Below are 23193 nucleotides of genomic sequence, written 5' to 3'. Positions count from 1 at the left end.
ACACGGGAGCGCGTCAACTTATAATACGTTTTAGACCATCTACGAGTGATTTAATATTAAGAGGTCCAAGCATATTATTATTTAATATAATAATTTGGTTTCTTTAAGTAGCTGTTACTAAATAGGCTATCTATACAAATACGCAATGTTTACTCTAGCTTTCTAAAGTTTTTCAATGACAGTAAGAACAAAAGGTTTTCCAAATTCATAATCTGTTTAGCTAATCACAGATGGCGCCTTTATTAAGAAGTTATAGGAAGGAAGCACCCGACGTCGACTCCGACCATTTCCTGGACTTGCCTACGTCAGACGGTACCTTAGCCTATATATAACAGCACCGTACCACTTTAGATATCTGCACCATCAAAAGTAAGGTACACAACAGGCAGTTCATGTCCGGGTTCCTGTAATATACACGTTTAAAGTAACCCAATAATTTGAATGTAAACACTATTTTTGTCAAGGGCAGCCACAAAAGTAGACCTACGTCACTGATAAAACTCTTTTTGACGTAGATTCGTAGTATTGTCATTCATTAAATTACGAAACATTATGACGACACGATTTACTGATCATCATGAGCAAAATTTTTTGGGGAAAAGTCCTCGACGAGAGCAAAGTGGGCATGGTCGGGCGTCGATTAAAATGTTTCAAAAGTGGTCCAGGGACAAAAGAAGGCTTATTTCAATCGATTTTATATATAGGCCTAGATAGTCTACTAAAGAAAACACATACAATTTTCTTCTGTCCCCGACGAATTGTGGTTTTTCTTCCTTTTTGAGTGGGCAAAATGGGGGAGGGGAAAGAACATTTTCTGGGGGTGGGAAAAAATTCCCCTTTCAACCCCCCTTCCCCACCCCCGTAGCGCCGCTCTAACAAAATGATACATCATTCAGATTTTAGTTAGTATTTACAAGGTCTTCAGCACTACTGTATTACCAAAAGAAAGAGGAATATTCGGCTGCATTTTTTGATAGGCATCTGTATCCTGTCACTAACCCCCAACATCGGATAGCCACAGACAATGATTTCGTTCACCTTTTGGCAATGCTGTCTGGCCTATTGAGAGCATCTTTTTCCCTCTCTCTACTATTTTTTTTTTATCAATTTTATTGTCCTTTGGGATAAATAAATAAAATGAAATGAAACATCATTTTTATAACCTTAAATGTTGTGAATTATGCCAGAACTAAGCCTATAATGAATTAAAGTCAGAAATAATATTATTTAAGCATTAAACTAGGTTTTAAGTGGCATTTGCAAACATAGATAGTCTGGTTGCTTCTGTGTCCTGTTGGTACTGGGTCAGTATATTGGTTCTGTGAAATATGTATCTGCTGGGTTCACCAGCCCTTACAGTGCACATAACTTAGTGCTGATCGGATTTGAAGCGGTTCAAATTTAAACTAGGTTTATACATAAATTATTTAATAAAAATAAAACATTTGACATCAGAGTTGAGGTTATACCATTATGTTGGCACAGCGTGTAATTGTAAGGTCAAGATATTATGACCGTAAAATATATGTACTCTCAATTAACTGTTCTTTTTCAAAATAGAAAATATTAAAAATGAATACAGCGACGCTTATAGAAGAGCGCCACTTAGTAAAAAAATTAATGTTTGGTACAGCGCTCTTTCTGGAGTGATGCTTATCCAACGGAGCTGCTTATTATATCATTTACGGATTGTAGAAAAGGAAACTCAACAAGACAATGAACAAAGTAAATTTGTTTATGTATCAATTTTATTTACAAAGAGAAATATATTATTAGACAATTCTCAAAAAGTTGTCAATTCATATAGTGGTTCATTTTTTTTTGGTTACTGTTTTTGCCATGAAAAACTGAAGCAATTCAAAGGCAACTTCTTCAGGTAAGCTTCAAATAAAATCTTGTTAGCATTCACTATATCTTTCTTTTTCTTGAAATTTCTTTTTACAAAATATTTGGTGCACCTCTGCACTGAATGTAATGGCAGTATGGAGTTCCATACAATTGCTAATAAATGAATTAAAATAATACTTAAAACTATTTACAATTTTAAATTCATTTGACTTGTGTTATCGTGGAAACAATTTCCAAGTCTATTAAATTCTGGAAGACATGGATTTTACAGATGAATTACTTATAATCTAAAAAAACAAAAAAATCACCTCCCAAATGAGTGAAAAAATGAAGTGGCTTTGTCAGACTTAGCAATAAAATATTAACATATATGCATGCATAAATAAAACTTTTAAAAGTTATTTTGTTTATTTTTTTAAATATTTCTTTGTTCATTGGCCTTAAAATAATTCTTTTAAATATATAGAATTTGTTTGCAAGATTAAAATATCATCTTTGATTGGTTTTAAAACATCTTAATACATTTGGATACTGCTTGAGAAAAAATAAGAAACTTAATTTCTACTTGACCCACATAAAATCCAGTGTTTTATTTTCAAAAGAAAATTCATAAATTGATACTATTTACTATACAGGACTTGGGAGAAAATATTTCATAAATGAAAAGAATTTCAAGGCTGACATTTTAATCTTGCACACTATGACCTCTTTGACCTTTATTGGGAGGAACCATTGATTCTTGTCTCAACTGAAATGACCTCAGCTTCCATATCTGTGTATATTATAGACTGACCATTGGACTGGTGGGCACTGAAGTGTGACTTGGATCCATTGATTGTGTATTTGTCATCATTTGTGACCTTTTCCTCGATAATGACCTCTGGAAGAGGGAAACCAGGCGGCTCCATTGCAACCATTTTATGTGGTGCTGACCGGTGGTTGTATCCAGACTCCTGTAGGACTTTGTCGAGGGTGTTGAGTCGCGTCATGTACGGATAATTTTCACTGAACGTTTCACTGCTCTCCTCGTCTGTTGACATAAGCATTCTAGAATTCACTGAAAAAAAAAACATAATTTTATTAAAATTTAATTGTATATTCACATTAATAGAATACTATACTGTAAATAGATATGGTTACTTTTTTAGTATTACCTAGTTTATTGTTTTAATGAGAAATTAAAATAAATGGCTGTTACCAAAATAATTGATGGTTTTTCAAACCTTATGAATTATAAATACTATTTCCACTACAGAAGCTTAAAAGACAGTTACAACCAATACTTTTATCAGTTCTCAGTACATGGAGGGTCCTGTAATTTAGCAATCATAATGGGGATGTACTCATACTTTGTAAGTTACATTGAAGAAAATTAGCATTATGACTTACTGTTTGGAGTTGTGTATGGGTCATAGGCAAACGACGGAGGAGGTGCAGGGCCATACGGAAGTCTCAGCTGCGCATTTGAGTGAGCGTGTTTCATCAAGTTCGGATTGGGAGGAAGAATTGTGGAATGACTGGGTCGATTAAATATTAAAGAGGGAGACCAGCTCCCAAGGAAAACAGCAAAGCAGAAAACAAATACCTGCAGAGATACAAATGATATAACAATTAAATAAAACAGAATAATTTTATTACAATGATAATGGCACAGAAAATGGAAATGCAATTAAATGAACAGCTACATGGTAAATAACTCCCTCTATAGTTTTCACAGTAAACTTAAATTTCAGCAAATATAATAAGACTATCATAGATTGTATAGTTACAATAATACACAGAATAAAAAATAACTTTTTTTTCTGATTTTTAAACATGTTTAATATAATCTTCACAATCAGATTTGAAAGAAAATTATATTTTGAGTAAAAATTTGAATTTTTGGCAGTATAATGACTAAAAATCTACTTTACAATTTATGTAAATGATACTTAGTATCAATTTAAAAGTACAGTTCAACAGGAAAATTTCATAAATTATATTATCTATCAATTAAAAGGTCAAACTGGGTTGGAAAATTATTTAAAAGCAATATTTGGTATAAGTGCAGCTGACACCTGTTACATTCTCAGGATTTGAATTATCATCACAATTGCGTTGATAATTCAAAATTGAAATGTATCCAATAGCAACCAGCGTGTGCTTATGCAAATTAGGTATTACAACAGAGGTTAAAGGTTATCAAGAGTATTCACTCTACAGTATTCGATGAAGTAGTAAGTAAATTTAATTATACCTTATTTATTAGATCATGCTTCATAAGAAATAAGTGATTTGTGCTATACTATTAGACATGTTATATTAATCAGATACATAAAAGGAAGCTAATAAAATATCGCACAAATAATATAAGCAAGAGGGCAGACACAAACAGTAATCAAATTCAGACAAGGCTGATTCAATTTGTGTTAGCTAAAAGACAATACACAAGTAGGACAAGCAGTATTAATAATCCAACACAAACAACCATCCAAGCAATTATTAAACTTTATAAGTACTAGCAGATAGCTATGATGCAGTATGCAAATGCTGCTTTAGGAAGAAAGTAGATAGAAAGAAAAAATAGATTGAAAATATGAAAAAATATTATAGTATCAGAAACAATAAATATTAATTCTTCTTCTGCCATACCAACACCAGTGATTTCAACGACCACTGCTATCTAACAATTAAAAAATGATAGCAAATGTGTACATCAGAAGTGAGAAAAATGAAAAAAGAATAAGACAGCCATATTTGCATACTGCACCTGAGGTCAAGGGTGGAAGAACCGAGGGATTTCTTGCTGGTTTTCTCGTCCTTTGGGTCACCTTCTGTTTTTACATCGTAATCGATACTGCATAGAAATAAGCGTATACACCACAAAATGATATAAACTAAAAAGTATTAACACAGCAAACAAAAACTTACAAGACCATATTAATTAGTTACGTTTTTTTATTATACTTTATGAATTTGTTGTATTACTAATTGGGGGAGACAGGATTGAATACATAAAAGAGAATAGATTTTCATATAATATTTTCAATACATGTGTGAACATAAATTCTAATAATCATTAAATCAATTCCATTCAATTTCATAAAGATTTTCAATACAGAAGTAAACTAATATTACTGTTTTAAGTAATTTTTCATTTTTTTCAATTAAGTAATTTTTTCAATATTATAATATGCTGAAATATGCTATTTCAAAATATTATTAGCTTTATAATTTTTTCTCTATTCAACAGGTATCCAAACTTGTTGCATTAACAAAATCAATAATCAACCAGGCGTTCTTCCACGGTGGAACTAAGCCATGTTTTCACAGGTGCCAAACAACAAAATAAAATGCACATATCAAAATGCGAGGGAGGATTCCATCCTTCATAAAATCAATACAATGTGACAGCTGTTGTAGACAACTAATGAATGATACGTTTCTGTCTGAAATACAGGATCTTGTTTGTCATAGTAAAATGTCGAAGAATAAATTACAAACAAGCTTTTATTGTTTACCACAAATTTTGTTTAATCTAATTCTCTGAAAAATTTGTTTTAGAAATCCAGGATTGTAAGTAATTTGAACCCAACATTATTAATTATTTGTTCAGAGTATATTCAAATACACGCCCAACAGATTTAAAATGGTTATAGTCCATCTTCCAAGTGTAATTAAAAGAAATATATATAATCCATTTATTAAGAATATCTTTATATTTCATTAAGATATATTATCTTATTAGTGTGTATTATATTAGGTGTTATCAAATGCAGTTATTTAAAACTTTTTACAAACTCAAATTATTTATAAGTTGTATCAAAATAGGCGTGCGTTTCTTAACATGCATTAGAAAATATAAATGGCTGCCAATTCACAAGAGGCACATGCAGTTAACCAATCAAACGAAGAGATTAAGAAGAGTTTGCAGACTACACTTAAGTCTAAAGGAAATCACATCATAGTTAGTTTCCACTTGATTATCACACACGGAACAGATGTCTGTGGTGTGTAAACACTTGAGAAGATTGAGTAATATATATGTATATATACATACATACTATATACATTAAAATATAATGTAAAATTAAGATATATACAAATTGTCAACTCCAAAGTAAATATACATAAACATGAGTAGTTTATCAAATTTCAATTGTACACACAGGAAGTGGAAAGTAACTAAGATTTCAGAGCTAAAAATAGGATTAATTGTCTCGGAAACTCACCATCAGGCAAGTGCCTGTTTGTGTGGAAGTAGCTCGGATTGGTTTTGAAATTTTATTTGCGATAGACTGCAGTTTTGTGAGTTGTGTGACGAGTGTTTTGTTGTTGCTTTCAAGCGAGTCAACTCGCTTCTTTAGGTCTGTGTTTTCTTGTGTATACTGTTCCATTCTATATTTAAGGTACAAAAAAAGCACATTTGATTTGTTAGCATTGACATATAAATTTATAATTTTTTCTACTTGTTGAGTTGGTTCGAAAAAAAAAGACAAGTGCAGTCTATATCTCATCAAATCAGGCAGCTAGGTCAAATCTATAGCCTAACAGCCATTGACTAAATAAGTACAGTATCACATTTATTTGCTGTTCAAAACAAAACAATTAAATTGATTCAATTTCTTTCAATTTATTTTAACACATGGGGACCAATAATGCAATATCAAACACTAGTACACTTGAAAAATCAATACCATAAATACTAAACGATTTTAAGAAAAAAACTACATCACAATATCAAAAACATGGCAGAACGTCAGAATTGCAAAAGTACTATAAACACTTTAAGTGCTTTTAACTAGACACAGTGTAGAGCAGCACTGAAAATAACACTTCTATTCTCAGTCAATTTGTTATAGGTAAGTTATTAACTCACTAGTTAAAGCACAATAAAAAGATTTCAAGCATTAATTCTATATTAAGCGCTAATGTTTGCTTTGGATTAAAAAATACCACCCACAAATATTCACCTTAAACATTATTAATGGAATCTTTTCTACACCATTTGGGAGAGGAAATATAATCAGGAAATCTATCCGATCACTGGTGCCTGGAGATAAAGAGCCTAATCTTCCCACAGGGGATCTATCAATCGGTGGCGGCAGATACACTACTTCGGATTCCTGTCTCGTAAGAATGTCTAAATATACGAATCTGTCAGATGCAAATGTTACAGTACATTAAACACATCATGACTACTCACTTTCTTTCTAATGCTTCTACATACTCTTTCTTTTTCCTTCTACTTTCTTGTGCTGAAATCTGAATATAAAAAGCATTGTTTAGTTTATTGTTTCTTACTATAATCAATGATTTCCATTCAAAAACGCAAATTCTGAAAGCGCAAGTGTGGACTTTTCCTCACCTTATTCTTAATTTTCCTTCTGACTTTTTTGAGTGCTTTTTCTTCTGCTTTTGAGAGAGGAAGTTTGCTTGGAATGGGGTATCCTTCTGCTATTAATGTTCGTTTTTCTTCTTCCGTTAAAATAAGTGGTCCTGATTGCGGAAGCCTCTGCAAAAACAAAATTTTAAAAATATTAGTAATTAAAAAGAAGGTTGCATTGCAGACATACTGATATGGAAGTGCCACTTATGTTGTTATTTCCTACTTTTTGAAAAACATTGCATGGCTTGCATGACAATAAATAGAATGCAAATCCAACTTAATTAGCATAATATTGGGCTACATTTGTATGCTTGATTTTAACCATGGATATTTTTTATCATACAGTAATTAAAACAGGAAATGACCTTGAAGGGTATAAACTTCAACCTCTTATTCATGAGTTGTCAATACATACATATCCTGTTAATTAGGTATAAAGTTTTTTTCTTGCTAAAAACGATTTTTTTTTGGTGTACAAACCTGTACGTTTGTAAACATAGGTTGTGTGATTGTTCTGGTTGTCGCTATCGGTTTCCTTGGGAGTGGTGAAATGTAGGTCGGGCTGGGGCATTCTGAGGACACTGAGCTGCATCTGTCGGGGCTAGCACCCCCTTCACTGTCACTGTTATTGCTGCTGGGTGGGCTTGGTGGGAGTTGTACTTGGTCTATTAAGTTCACTAATGTGGTTGAAAGAAATTATAACATTTTTATTAACTTATTCATTCAAATTATAAACAAAATATAATCAATTTAAATCTAAATTACCATTATAAATAGCATGATTATATTCAAGATGTTTTTTCTTTGTCTTATACATAATATATTATCCTACCTGTGTCATGTGGTTCCAGTTTAATTTTTGCAAGTTCGTTGTGTGGTTTAGCCTGAATCGTAAGTTGTACAGCGGAAGTTGTTATGGGAACAGCTTCACGGAGGATATATCTGATGTCACCGATTTGTTCTTGCTTGACTGGGTTTGCCGTTGGAGTTTCCTGCTCTGCCATAGGAAATTCAACGTCGATTTCACTAGCTTCAAAGTCTAGAGGAAGAAGTGGACAAGTGTTTATGATAACATCAGCCCCCTCATATCCTGTCATTAACAGCCTACAATTATTTACACTACTATCTTAAAATGTGATCATAAAATGTATACAAATACACTGTAGTAACCATGTCTATAGAACAGTGTCTCTGTACATTGATAACACAACCTTTTACTACTAACCCTCTTACTTCTTTAAGTACTATCACATATGAATAAGCTGCTACAAAATTGTGTATATTTTTCTAAAGTGTTGTCTTCATTTTTACAGTACTATACCCAACCGATTCTAGATTTTTTGGACATTTGTGGACAAAAGTAATTAATTTGAATTGATTAGACAGATAATTAATATAATTCAACAAATCTACTAAAAAGGCTTGTACACGAATGCATTTTTACGTTATTGACTGAAATAAATATGCAAAATCTAAAATATGAAGCTGAATATGCATCAAATTTATATTATCAGTTATCAAATGCTAGAATATGCCTATCAAAACGGTTTTATGAATGAATATATACATATCATTAGCATAAATTAAAATTATAGGCATCAAATGACCAAGCCTTTTGCTTTATAGCTTGTAGCATTTTGCAAGGTTCAAGTAATTCTTTTAGGCCTAAAGGAATATAAGGCCCACTACTACTTTCTACCTATGATGCTTTTAACTTAAAGACAAATACCAACTGATTAGAAAACAATGGATGATTGAAAATCAGAGTCTAGCCTCCATAGTAACGGTTATGCATTTTCAAAGCGGATGGGTGACATATTTTATAATTATAAATATTATAATTTAGGCTTGTATAGAAATAAAGCTATTATTACTACTGTAGATCAAAACATTGCAAACAAAGTATTCTGAATTGTTAATAACTAATTTAATATTGCAGATATTTTTAAACCTGTGATAAAATATGAATACTGAATTCAAATTGGATCATAGTAGTTGAGTTTTTCAAAAACAGTCATTTCTCTATGGTAGAAGAATGTCTCATTTTAAGCAGTTTAGACTGTCCTAATAATCTGCAAGCTAAAGATGCAGAAATTACTCAGATTAAAGGTATTAAATAAAAGCAGCCCTTTAATCCCCCAAATTATCTTTACCTTCAAGTTCAATATCCTTCATGAGGGGTGATTGTAGGCCTATTTCGTTTGTCATGGAATAGCTGTGGTCTGTCTGGATATGTGGGTTGGGAGAAAGACTTCCATCTTCTCCAATACATTTACTAGACAGCAGCGGGTCGTCATCAAAGAGATGTTGTAAGAGATCTGATGGTAAGTCACTCAAATGCTCTGACAAGGGCTGAAAGACATAAAAAATGGAACACATTAATTTATCATAAAATAAAAACAAATCTAAATTTGTATTCTGGTTTATAATTTTTCTTTTAAAGCTGCTGTCTACAACCATGGAGGTATAAAATGCTATAACTAAGATTAATAGGCATATATGGAACTAATTTTAATAGTAAAGGAACAAATCACAAACAGTTGTAACAACACAGATTATTAATGTCACTTTATCATCGAGTTCCACAAGGTACATGGAAATACCTGGAAGTAACTAATTATAACAAAATTAAAAAAATGAGTGCGACAGAATATAATATTTGAAAACAAGTACATAAAGCTAAACCTATAAAGATACAATTTGAAAAACTTATGGAATGGTTAAAAATATAGGGATTAGACTAGAATTGATATTTAACAGGCTTGTGTTTATGTTAGAAACATATGGTGCAGTTCGTGCGTGGAATATGAGAGCGTAAACCAACACGGCTCTGCTATAATTATTAACAATTTCCATGAAACATGTAATATGGCAACACAAAGGGCAAAACATATTTTTGTTATTATAAAACCTGCTGAGATAGCAACCACATTTGATATGAAACTTATATTCCGGTTTTGTTCTTTTTTTTGTGTGGAAATTTATTCAGTATGTTGGCACAGTATGATATTAAAATACCTTTATACTTTGTCTCTAATTATTTAAATGAAAAACCAAAAAATGAAACATATTTTTACCTTAAAACTTGTTGCCGAAGTTCACATAATTATTAGCAAAAATACTTATGATTTTAACAAAAAATATTTTTTAAATAAGTAAAATGCACTATCCATTAACATTTCCTATTCTTTTATATTCAAATTTTAACCACTAACCAAAATGCTTTACCAGAACAATGTGTAAGCAAGGACAGAAGGAAGCCACAAATAAGATAATGCAATCCTTGAGGAGTTTCAAATTACCAACAATTGTCTGTAGTGTAAGAAAATTTAAATTAAATTAAATTTACTCTTGAATGGTAACAGTGCAAAAATCTATCCTTCTTGGAAATCTCAATTTACAGAATATATACAATTAAAGATGTACTGTCCCTTGCAAAAAACACAAAAAAATCATAAAAATCATTTTTGAAATTTACTTACCCATTTTGAAGTAACATAAAAATTATCAACTTGAACATAGAAATTAGTGTATTTAAAAAATGCTTACCCATAAAAACCATCATTTTACAGCCAAAAAAAATGATAGAAACACTTCCAGTCACTATCCAGTTGAAAAATCAGGGAACACATTTTTTTAATTTAATAATTTCTATGCTCAAGTTAATAATTTGTATGTTACTGCAAAATGAGCAAGTTAATTTAAAAATTATTTTTTTATGATCATTTTCAAGGGACAGTACATCTTTAACTCTTAAATGTCAAGTTTATAAAATATTACATATTTCATTTTGAATCTATTTTAATTCAAACAGATGTTAGCATATGGAATGTGTAAATTGAGTGTTGGTAATAAAAACTGATTTTGTGTATTACGTGAATGATGATGAGTTTTACTTTCTGCATTTTTTTATATATAGCCTAATATGCACTGTAAAGTAATAAAATACAATTTTACCATGTATTGTGAAGAAAGTCTTCTGATACAAATCTTATATAATGAATTTAGCAATTGCAATAGGTCAAGTTAGGAACAAAGCGTTACATTATGTATTGTGTCAGACACATTTATAACATTTACTCACAGGAAGCTATATTGCTTCCCAGTCTCATGTGGGAATAGAAATGAATTAGTCTGTTTTTCCATCTAAACTTCCAAACACATGCCAAGGACATTGCAAGGTCACATTTAGAACATCTTCAAAAACTGACATTGTAAGGTCATGTGACATTACATCTTATTCTGATTGGTTGAAGATTTTTCATAATATAGTAATTTAATATAAAAAAAATAGTTAAAATTATATTTAAAATATAGTTTTGATATCTACTATATTATGCAACAGCCAATTAAAAAAAAACACAAAAAAACACCCCACGATAATTGTCATTTGCAAGTCTAATTTTAGCAAAGCAAAATCACAACTGCTAAAAGTCCACACGTATAATGTTAGCAAAATTTACCATCTGATGTGTCTTTTGTAAATACTCCAGCAAGCTGCTGTGGCATACAATATGTACTATATGTAGAAGCTTAATAGACTGCACAGCTGTAGGTGGATGATGTCAACGATTTCATTAATTTTATTTCTTTTCTGTTTTTTGCAGGAGAAAATAACAAATCTTATGCTAGAGTAATGAGGATAATTACTCCCTTGAGTGATTGTTTGACGCAACAGAGAATAACATAAAGTTAGCTTTAGAAATTAGTAACTAAACACTTTTTAACTTTTTGTTGTGAAAGCAAAAAACAAAAAAAAATATTAATTTTGTTCATTATTTAAAGTATAAAACTAGACAGAAAGCAGTTTAATGCACAGATTATGCATGTTTTCTACCAAAATATTTAAGTAAATATTTATGTAAATTTTAATTAGGTAAAGTTTGTTTTCGTTAGCTCAAAAGGGCAGTTTGAACTTTGAATTATTTTTAGTCGTGCAGAATAGTACTTATGTTCGTAGAATTTTAAATTGCTGAACACAAGCAGTAGTACCATAATCATACATGACAATTCTAGAGGCACTCATTGGCGGAATTACGTCCTGTGAAAGCCGATGCTCATGGGAAATCGAAGAATGCCCCAGCATGCAATTTGATCCCCTCCAACAGCTGTGGACAACTGGCGACTTGTAGAGAAGCAACATGTTATCACACTCTTAACCAATCACAGATACCAGTCTGCAGTGTTTCCATGGTTCAACCAATCACAGTTCTTTAATATTTGTATCTTTTTCCTATACAGTACTACAGCTGGCTGTCAGAATTAATTCCATTGGCTGATGCAATATTAAGAATAAATTCCTACAGGATAATTCCATTAGTTTATGGTTATACCAGAGTGATGCAATATATTTTATTAAATGTATAACAACATTATAGTATTTATACTTTATAATTGCAAATTGCATATCCCTTTATTAATGTAATATTAAGATTATTGTACTCATAAAAAATAATTTTAAAGATTTAACAGTAACACATACATACTTGAGACACAGATGAATTTATCTTTATTGATAAATATTATCAGAACACTATATAAATAATCCAGATAGATAGCAATTTAATTACAAACTTATCTATCATCACTGAATCATGATAAGAGAATTATAATTTTTGACTTGAACAAACAACAGGCAACCTGGGGATTGGATGTTTTTACAGTAGGTGTCATTTCACCTGTTACTCTTAGTCCTTCCCTTCACTTTTTGCTGATTTTTCTACTTGTAATCACAATAATAATTTAACTAAATGAAGTAAATAAACTGAAACCCCCCTCCCCCCGTATAAACTTAAAAGCCAAAAAATAAAATATAAAATAAATATATAAATTATTAAATATAGGATATTAAAATTTGAATTGAAAACCCAACAGGTATGAACATTAGAATAAGAAATGTAAGTGTTGTATAGCACCTGACTTACTGCTACTAAGATTATAGCTGAAATTGTAAACAAAACGATGTCAATTAATGAATTAACAATTAATTCTTGTTTACAATGTACCAGATGGAGGTAACCAGATGGAGAGAGCAACAGGTTAAGAAGATAAAGAAAATACTTTAATTGCATTGAGATTTTGGGCAGACAGTAGGGGAGGGTATTAAGTTAATCCAGTGTTGTTTTAGAAATTTAGAGAACAAAGTTTAGTTAGTGGTTAGAACTAGTTACTATGCCATATCACAAACAGTACCTGCCAACTAATTATCTTATTATTTCTCCTATTTAGTATAACTGTCTTTAAATTAATATTAACCGAGCATTTAGAGAAAAAAAAAACTATTCTGATCTGATGTTTTGATAATTTTATTATAGAACTATGCACTAGAGAATAACACCCCCTATTTCAATTTCAAAAGTTCAGATTCCATGCCTAATTTCTAATAATTTTGTAATTTAAATAACTTGAATTTGATTTAAATTATAAAATTTCTGTTCCAAATATTTTTGATATAATTATAGCTATTATTTTCACTTTCTGTTAGTGGTGTTCATTACAAAAATATAGAGAAGCAATTTCAAAATATCAGACATGGAATTAAGCAATTTCTCAGCTGAGTTGGTGGGCGGACATTTCACCTCTTTTGAAAATAAGGTTGAATAGGTGAATTGAGGGTAAACAACCATATGCTCCCCATATGGACGCACTTGCCCAACAGGCTAAGCAATCAGGCAAGGTCAACTGACTGGAATTAAATCATATACAGTTACCAGGTCAGGTCAAGTGTTATTGAGTTCAGAACATACTTATTGCAGTTTCTCTGGGCTCCATATAAGACACAGTAAATATGCTCCCTGGGCATATGGCGCATCAAGTCTTATTTCATAAACAGTAGACCACTGTTTTAGTGTGAGAATGAGCTGTATACAGATAGTAGGAATAGTTCTCTACAAAAAGTAAACATTACATTACATTTAGTAAGGACATTTTGTTCATTTTAAATTGAAATCTTTTATTAGGCCCAATAAAAAATTATTAGTTTATCACCAACAGGCGCATGTCTTCTATGGTACTGGAAAAACATTTTTTTTTTTGAAAAATTTTTAATTTTATTTATTTACTTTTTTCATTTATTTTATTAAATAGTTAGTAGATATTGTTTGCATTATCTAAATCATGTTTTAATTTGAATATGAATGCACCAGCAAACAACCCAAGGGTGATATTTGGCTTTAGCAAAATTAAAAAATTTAAAAAAAAGCCTCCCTCCCTCATCAATTTTCCTGCCCAGATAGGGTGATAAACTAATAATATTTTTTATAGGGTCTTATGTATGCTGCCATACACTTCCTTCTGAGTTTTGCACAAGCATAGGAATCTTGAAAGAGCCAAGTTTGCATTGTTTACTGATCTTATGACCACTGTTAGAACAATAAATGAAACCGGGTTATGTTGCAACTGTTATTTCTTATCAAATGCTTGTCTTGTGCTTAGTTTAGAACTTTGAAGATTACATTGTTATCTTTAGCAGATACAGTATTCATACACTGAACACAATGCCCCCCTGGTCAAAATTCACAAATTCCAGAGTACCTACTCATCATATCTTTAAATGCAAAGGTCAATAAAATGGATTTGTACATAGGGGAATTAAGGGGATGACCTACACAATTATGATACTATATTTCACACCCATGCATTGTTAAAGGTACTAAACATGTAGTAGGTCTATCATGTCTGTGCTTCAAGACTGTAATACTAGTTGGAGCTCTATAAATAGGCCTATATTGATCATTATTATAGGGCCTGCTACAAATATTCCATACTGTAAAGTACTCTGAAATGTGGTCCTACAAATGTGTTAATTACCACAATCAATGAATATCATCAAATTATTTCGAAAAAATGTACATTTCCTGTGATTGTAACAAATGAGTTGAAATACAAAGCTTTCTAGTGGGATTAGGACAGGCTGTTGCCTTTACAAATGGACTCAGCAAACAAACTGCAAACCTCTTACCAGTGAACAAATCAATAGGCTAACAGCTGGTTTACAAAATTCTACACAGTACTTGATTTAATACTAGGCTTAGGTAGGCAACAAGTTTTTTTTAACTGGATTCCATTTTATGACCACTTCTTATCATTTATGTAAACTTATTTTAAATGTATGCTAAAACTAAAAGATGAAATACATTATTCAGGGTTCTAAAATTCAACTGTCTGATTTATGTCACATGACTTAGGAGAAAGTATTCAATCTGTTTCATGTACAAATTTAATGTTCAAAATGAATAAATTTTCTATCAGATACAAGTATCTTACCGATATCAACGCCATAATTATAGCTCTTTTGGATTTTTAAATAAATTCAATCAAATATTTATATAATTTTAAAACAAAATTTATTGACAAAAAAGAAGATTGACGTGAATATTTTAAACACTCATATTTATAAAATGAAAAGACTTAATAGATTTAAATAAAATAGGCAAATATATACTATGCTTATTAGCAGGTTAAACAAATATGATAAATAAAACTATGCTTTGTTATTTTGTAATAATAAACTAGACAGGCACAAACAGTCTCAACTGTCAACTTTTTATGACAAATTTTTTTCCCTCTTGTTTTGAACTACAGAATGAGTACATGTACTGTAATCATTGAGGTAATATACATCCATGCTGTAATCATGGAAGAATAAGTAATGTACAGCAAAAATCTTCCAAAAAATTCTGTACAGGAAGAGATAAATAATAGCCTTCACCAAGGCTGCACTGCTTATCACTCATAACATTTGTAGCAGTAACCAATCAGAATAAAGATACAGCTACTGTTTCCATCTGCAATTCTAGTTAGTAAACTTCCTATGTGATTTATGGGTTATAAAGTTGTCAGCCAATAGGCAGTGGTTGCACTGTACTGTTTCCAAGATTCAAAACAAATGAAACAGGTTCAAAACATTGCATCAGACAATCATACCTTTCTGCACAGTACTTACTGTATTGGATTTTCAATGACATTTACATTAGAAATTAGGGTTGATAATTGAAAACTTAATTTACTGTATGGGTTACAAATTACTTCTACTATTTCACTTACAGTACCATATTCACATTTTTGCCAAATATTAAAAAAAAATTAGTTTCAACCATATTTTAAAAATTTGTAACATTTGTAGTTTGCTTATATACATTTATTTTTTACTTTTTTCCATTTTGTCAATTTTATAAGTTTGCGGGGTAGACTAGTTAGAATCCGATTCTGTGCTCTCAAAAACCAACCGATAATTCACTACCGTGTACTGTAAAGGCCTAGATAAAACCATGATAAAACTAACATTTTGGGAAAGGGTAAGTCAATAATTCCTCCACACATAATAACAATAACTGAAAATACAATTTCATGTTTTTACAACAGATTGTTCACCAATTAATCACATGTTTCTTTTCATGCATTTAAACCTGTAGTAATTGGTTAAAATTGGCGGCAAAAATGAAAAGCCGAGATTTTAACACTGCAAATCAATCTGTCCCACACCTACATGAATCCACTAGGCATGTATCTCGTTGCGTTGGCTCAGGCTCATTGTACAGGACCAATATTTAGCTTGGCATTGCATCAACACGGGATGTCACTGTGGGAATGAACAGCATTTTCTATGGAATATTGATTATCTGGATACACACATGCTTTGCTAAATTGTATTCTCATCATGTAGTCTCCAAAACTTGAGCCAAATCATTGTGAGGTTGTTTGATGTATTTACAAAATACATAAAGATATATAGTGATTTTCAATGCATCACACTTCGAAACAATTTATTTTTCATTAATTTATCCAGTACTTCTGTTGTTGTACATTATATTATAGATCTATAAATAATCTGAACAAAAATAGTGTAAAAAAATAACTTTCCCAATCGAACAGTGGCAAACACTATCTAGACATGGAAAAGTATGGGTGTGCTGACTGGAAAAATGGAGTGTTCACTGATATGAGATAATGTCTACTACAAAAAAAAAAAAAATTATAAAATTTGTTTCAATTAATTGTATTGGCATCTACAAAGTACAAGCTGAAGTTCATCAGTAGGTCATAGGTAAAAGGGGATGTTGACGGAAACATTCCAGTATGGGGTCTTTCAGCTATTAAAATTCTCATGAACTGTAAGGAACATGAAGGTCAATTATTGACAATATAAAGTGAGTCAATTTTGAACCTGTAAAGGCTGTATGTCGAGTATTTATTTGGTAGCACAGTTAATACACTGAGAAAATTATAAACCCTGAAAGCGAACTAATAATTATCTGGTTTCTACTTTATATAGGCTAATATAAATTGGGATGTTTGCAGTTACATTTTTAATCATAACAACCAATGACATGAATATTATGCAAAGATGGATGTGGGTTCACTATCCATTCAGGAGTACCACCCTGGGCTAAACTTCTATTAAGTTAGCTTCCCACTTAATTTACAACAATGACAAACAATATAACATTGACAAGAATTATGGTGGATAATTCAATTTAAGTACTGTATAATGATCTTCCCACATAATTTACATCAAAAATTGCAAGGTTTCTAGTGTCCAATTTTCAGAAACTTGTCGCTTGATTAGTTTCTTTCAGGTTGCCAGTAGACGAAGCCGGCACGCCTTCTTTTGAAAAGAGTCAATTTACAGTGGAAAGTAAAGGTTACTTTTACAGACCGGCAGTTTGGAAAATGCCTCATGAGTTGTTGTAACAGGTACAATGGATGCACAGAGAACAATACCCTGTGTAAAACGCTTAAGACTAAAAAGGGTACACCCAGCCGGATTTTCACGCTAAGTATACCTATTTAAGAAAACCTTAGATTTAATGTATAGCCATCACCGAGTCTATGAGGGCTTAAATCCAATAAGTATGTAGGAATAAAAATCAATAACTACAGCACTGATTCTGTTGAAATGGGTCACTTAGCCAACAAATTATTTGATGTCATTCGCTTGGTATGTTTCAATCTGGCTCTCTGCTGGAACATTTTCAATTCTAGCATAAACCTCGCATGGGGCCGTCTAGTTTCATGAATGAATTACAGACCAAAATACAGTAAACTTTTTTTTTTAAAAAAACAATCCCTTTTTTCAATGAAAGTTAAAAATAATGATGATCTGAAATATTGTTGTCAAAGCCTAAGATTGACAGAATACATTACAAAAAATCATTTCTTTTCTGAAAAAGAAAAGAAATTTGTATGATTCACCAAAAATAATTTCAAATCCTGGACATGAAACTAAACATTATATTCATTTGGCCTAAGACTGGATTTAACATCAAGATGCCACATTGTTAGGAGAGGTTGGATTTTTCTGCCCTGGTAGTTTCCAAACATGCAGTGTTTCTAGACCGATAATTAATCTCAATAGAACTAATTAAACAACGCTGTATGATGCAGAAATTATGGGATTTTGATTCGTATTGCAAAGATAGGTGAGAAAATTGCCAAAGCCATACAACTGATGGATAAAAAAAAAAAAAACAGCAGACACTAATGACTATAAACGGAGGCATAAGTCTAAATCTGTTGTAAATCTGCAGAAAATTATGACACCGTGTTGCCTAGGATAATTGTAAACAAAGTCTGAAAATTCAGACAATAACAATTTAGGAATCAAGAACAGTAAATACAGTATCCTGGCAAATTACTTTGAAAGATTATGAATGCATCATGATATAATTTTTAAGATAATAATTTATGCACATTTTTAAATGTGTAATAATATTATTAGTATTCCAGGTGTTTTCTTGCATTCATGTAGCTGCTAGGCATGTCTCATATGTACAGAAAAACAAGACATTAAAAACCTGTCCATAAATATAATTCAGTATATCAGCATTGCTGTGTAAATGACCGAGCAATCTACAGTAAGCCAGTCATCGGATAGACCACATTCATCAAAATCCTGCCACTGGCAAAAGTGCTTTGCATTCCTGAAAGTTTCTGATGAATTGTGTTATAATATTGTGAATAGTATGCCCTATACAAAAGATGGAAGTTAAAAGAGCTCAAACAAAAAAAAGTCAAATCTTGGGTTGGTCCATTATTACTCATTCAAAGGACAAGCACAACACTTCGTGCCTGGTAGCATGATCAGGAAAATGAAAATTAAACAAAATTCACAATAACAATCTTTCTAACAATACGGATATTGTTATAAAAAAGAATCTTTAGCTTAAAAGCTGTAGTTTCTATTTGTTAATATTATAAAATCAAAATGGATGAACTGGAAATCTTTTGAATAGAATCATTTTTGGGGACTTTACTTATGTGTGTAAGGGGAGATTGAGCAGCATGCAAATATAGGTACAGTATGTATATATACAGTACTCCAGGGGGTAGGGATTCCCTGAATGAAAATACAAGTCTGAATCTTAGACCTTTTATATTTTTTGTGTACAATTGTTTGGAGAAAAAATTCAAGGACTAAATAGGTTTAGAGCAAAATTATGTGAACTATTTGGTTATAAATGAACAGCCTATACTCACCAGATTACCTCCCTTAGTTCTGTTATTAAAATCATGAAGATTCCAAAGCCTGATACCCAGTATCCCCTTCAGATGACCTTTAACCTTAGACCCCCAGGCTTAGTGTGTCAATTCAACAAGAACTTAACACCATCCTTCAAAAACATTTAGATCACTGGATCAGATTACCATATTCTTATTTTTTTGCCAGCTATGATTTTCCATATGGACAACAATAGGTGTAATTATTCTACCAGTACATAAATGATATGATTTCCAGTAGATAGATTATCCTTCGCGTCAAATAAAATGCCCTGGATAGTGAAAACTACCAAAGTACATTATTTAGAATGGCGATGTCTGTAAAAGAAATTCACAGCTCTACTAATTCAATGTATATTCCAATTTTATTGCTTAATAATTAATTATTTAGAATTGGGGAGTTGGGGAAGTGTGAGTAACAAACCCTGGTGGTGCAGTACCTCCCACCCCCAATTGCCGACAGGCACTTGTTGAAAATCCTCTAATGTAATAATAATCAAAGGAGCAGCAAGAAAGAAGTGGACAGTAATTAGAAACAAATATTTTGTGACTTCAAATTGTGGTTAGTATAACTTTCTAATCTTGTGGTATAATAATGGGCCCTGTAACTTACAAACCGTATAATAGGATAGGGCATGGGGATATTATTAATTGTAAGATATATGAATGGGCAAGAATAGTAGACAGGCAATCTGCAAACATGCAGTCAAAATTCTAATCCTACCCTAAAGCTACTTAAGACAGGGGAAGAATTGCTCCCTTCACACATCACTGATTAACTGAATCAAGCGTAGGTATTAGTTATATATCTAGCCTTGATTTACCTTTCTTTTTTACAAAGGTTCTTAACCGAAGAATGCCTTAAAAAGAGGGGTGGCATAATGCATCCAAACAGGGAGATGGAATTCAGGATTGGAATAAAATCTTAATATCATTTTAAAGCCACCCAGGGTTCTATTCATTAGCACCCATATTATTTCCATATAAAAATTCTAATAAATAATATAGGAGGTGAATAACACAGAGTCACCTAAAGTTCACCCAATCACAAGTGGAAATTGTGGTCCACGTTAAATTTGTTTAGTCTGTAAGTGCTGTCTCTATATTTTATTTATGCTTAATGAGGACTCACCTAAAGCATGGCTAAAAGTAACTCAAGAGGGATATTAAACATTAAAGAGTGAGAGTTCCAAAGTATAATATAACAGCATAAAATGTTTTTGGTATAGCTCTTCATTTACATCACCAGATCATAGTGAGAGTGTGTTAGAGGGTGGAGTTTTAAGCTCAAGTTAGAGGAAGATCCAAGTTAGACAGACTAGATGAGCATTTGATGAAAATATTTGTAAATCAGTTGATACTGATACTATGGTAAGTATAAATGAAAATCTAGCAATTATCAACACTTCTTTTGATCAACAATTTTTTTATTCTCTACCTCATCCAGAAATCACAAAAGGATGGAACTGTGGTATCAATGGTTTTGCTGGTCTCAAAATCAAAACAATAATGGTTTTGGTTGGACAATAGACCCTACCTGGAGAGAGCATTGACAAGATAAGGGATTACCTCAACCATCTTACTTTATTGTGAAACCCAGTGCAAACTATTGTTTACATTAGTATAGACTATTCACATATATTTATAGTAGAACTTAAGCAATAAGGTTGCACACACGCCATCTAATTGGTCAAATCAGACTTGATTTGACCCTGAATCGAGATTCTTACTGTGATTACTATACCCAGTTATACAGTCCATTGGGATTTTGATCACTTCGGTGTAAAGCATAGCCACATTCTAAAATCAAACATGTGTATGGTTCAATATGAAGCAACCTACATTCTAAATTCATAAACTGTCTAGGCCTACATAAAAAGTAGTTCCTGTGTTTTTGCCAACATATGTTCAACATTCAAAATGTAAACAAAAATTTGAAGATGGCCGATTATGTTCCTTGGAGAATTCCTGCCAAATTAAGCCTTCACTTGGGATTAATACTAGTATTGTAATGTAATCACAGATTTCAAATAAAACTTGTCTTCCTGAAGTAGACTTCAGATTTCCTGTGAATCCAGACAGGGCCGCCATTTGCTTCCTGTCACATGTTACGATACTACTACTGTATGAGAGTATTGAATGAAATTATTAAAAAAAAAAACAGATGTTCAATTCTACTCCTCTTTATTATTACTAATAACAGCAGGAATATGTTCAGTTAAAATTTCATTGAGGCAAATTTTATCTCATATCACTTGTTATTTATTTTAGGAAGCACTAAATGTTGGCATATTTCTTGTATTATTACAGAAACAAAGATATTGTTAACACTTGGATTATGGTCAGTTAAACATCATAATATCAAGTCTGCATTCTTGCAATAAATCTCTAGTATTATACTAGCATCAACCAAATCATTTAAAAAATTCTCTTGTTGGATCTTAGGATCATGTGATATTTTGACAATAAAACTTAAGAGCTGTTTACAGTGGATAAGTTAGTGGAATGCTGTAAATTGAGTATACAAAGCAAATGGTAGCGATACAGAAGTAATAAGCGTCCCTTTAGCTTGAATACATGAACAAACTCCCAACTACATTTAACGTCTTGCTAGTTGAGTTCCATTCATAAGAAGAAACGTCGCCCACAACCCGAGGACAAAATACCCAGTCAGCCGTAGTTTCGACGATTGTGAATGCATAGGAAACCCTCTGAATGCATCAATGACTTGCAAGAAAACCGTATGTAACCCTGAGTGGGTAAACAACAGAGTAAACTTACCAAAACTATAGAGAATCCTTGTGGGTGTGTCCGTTAAAAGTTAAACACCGTGCCTTAAGTGCATTTCAATTTAAATAACCCAGATAGGTATCGCCCAATTCTTAAATGTCACAGGGTCAAATGAAATACAATAATCGTGGAAGTACCTTCGTAAACTTCATCATAAACTATTATTTCAAACCATGTAGTTGATTATCAAAGTTTAAAGAATATATTTTCAATGAAATTCCACAATAGCACAATATTTTGAAAAGATTTCACAATTAACATTGATTTCTTTCCCCGATTTTTAAAAATGAAACAATTTCCATCGCACTCAAAGTTCAATACAATGTAAGCATGTGGTTATTGCATTATTAGGCAATGGTTTTACATATTGCCTAATAATGGTAAATAAATATTGTCATTATTTGTTAACATCTTTATTGGTAAATTCTCATCTTTACTTTTTATTCCAATTGGGGGACGATTTGATGAATATTCTGGCAACGGTTCTAATATATTGCAATAACCTGTGAAAGTCTATTAATAGTTTATTGAATTACAGTATTGACAAAAATTTCTGTACTATTAAATATACTTATGCTTCTTAAGCTTTTAAAGTGCAACAGACCTAATATAGTAAAACAATTATCAGTAATTCCATAAAAAAAACATTAAAATTTAATTTCAATGTTTTTTTATGGAATAGTTTAACG

The 23193-nt window shown here is 31.6% G+C and overlaps 1 protein-coding gene across 1 annotated transcript in view; it reads right to left on the bottom strand.

Moving 5' to 3' along the window:
* Positions 1-1730: 1730 nt before the first annotated feature.
* Positions 1731-23193, bottom strand: part of LOC117104947 (cyclic AMP-responsive element-binding protein 3-like protein 2) — a 24638-nt gene continuing 3175 nt past the window's right edge. Inside the window, exons 2-9 of the mRNA XM_033245903.1 lie at positions 9370-9568; positions 8049-8255; positions 7697-7893; positions 7196-7342; positions 7034-7092; positions 6060-6225; positions 3238-3433; positions 1731-2905 (exon numbers count right to left, since the gene is read on the bottom strand). Of these exons, the coding sequence (XP_033101794.1) occupies positions 2565-2905; positions 3238-3433; positions 6060-6225; positions 7034-7092; positions 7196-7342; positions 7697-7893; positions 8049-8255; positions 9370-9568 (1512 nt within the window). The 3' untranslated portion in view covers positions 1731-2564. The remainder of the gene's footprint in view (positions 2906-3237; positions 3434-6059; positions 6226-7033; positions 7093-7195; positions 7343-7696; positions 7894-8048; positions 8256-9369; positions 9569-23193) is intronic.

The sequence above is a fragment of the Anneissia japonica genome, unplaced genomic scaffold (assembly GCF_011630105.1).
Source record: "Anneissia japonica isolate Jap-2015-1 unplaced genomic scaffold, ASM1163010v1 scaffold287834_len5846547_cov211, whole genome shotgun sequence".
NCBI classification, from domain to species: domain Eukaryota; kingdom Metazoa; phylum Echinodermata; class Crinoidea; order Comatulida; family Comatulidae; genus Anneissia; species Anneissia japonica.
This window is presented reverse-complemented; position numbering and strand designations above follow the sequence as displayed.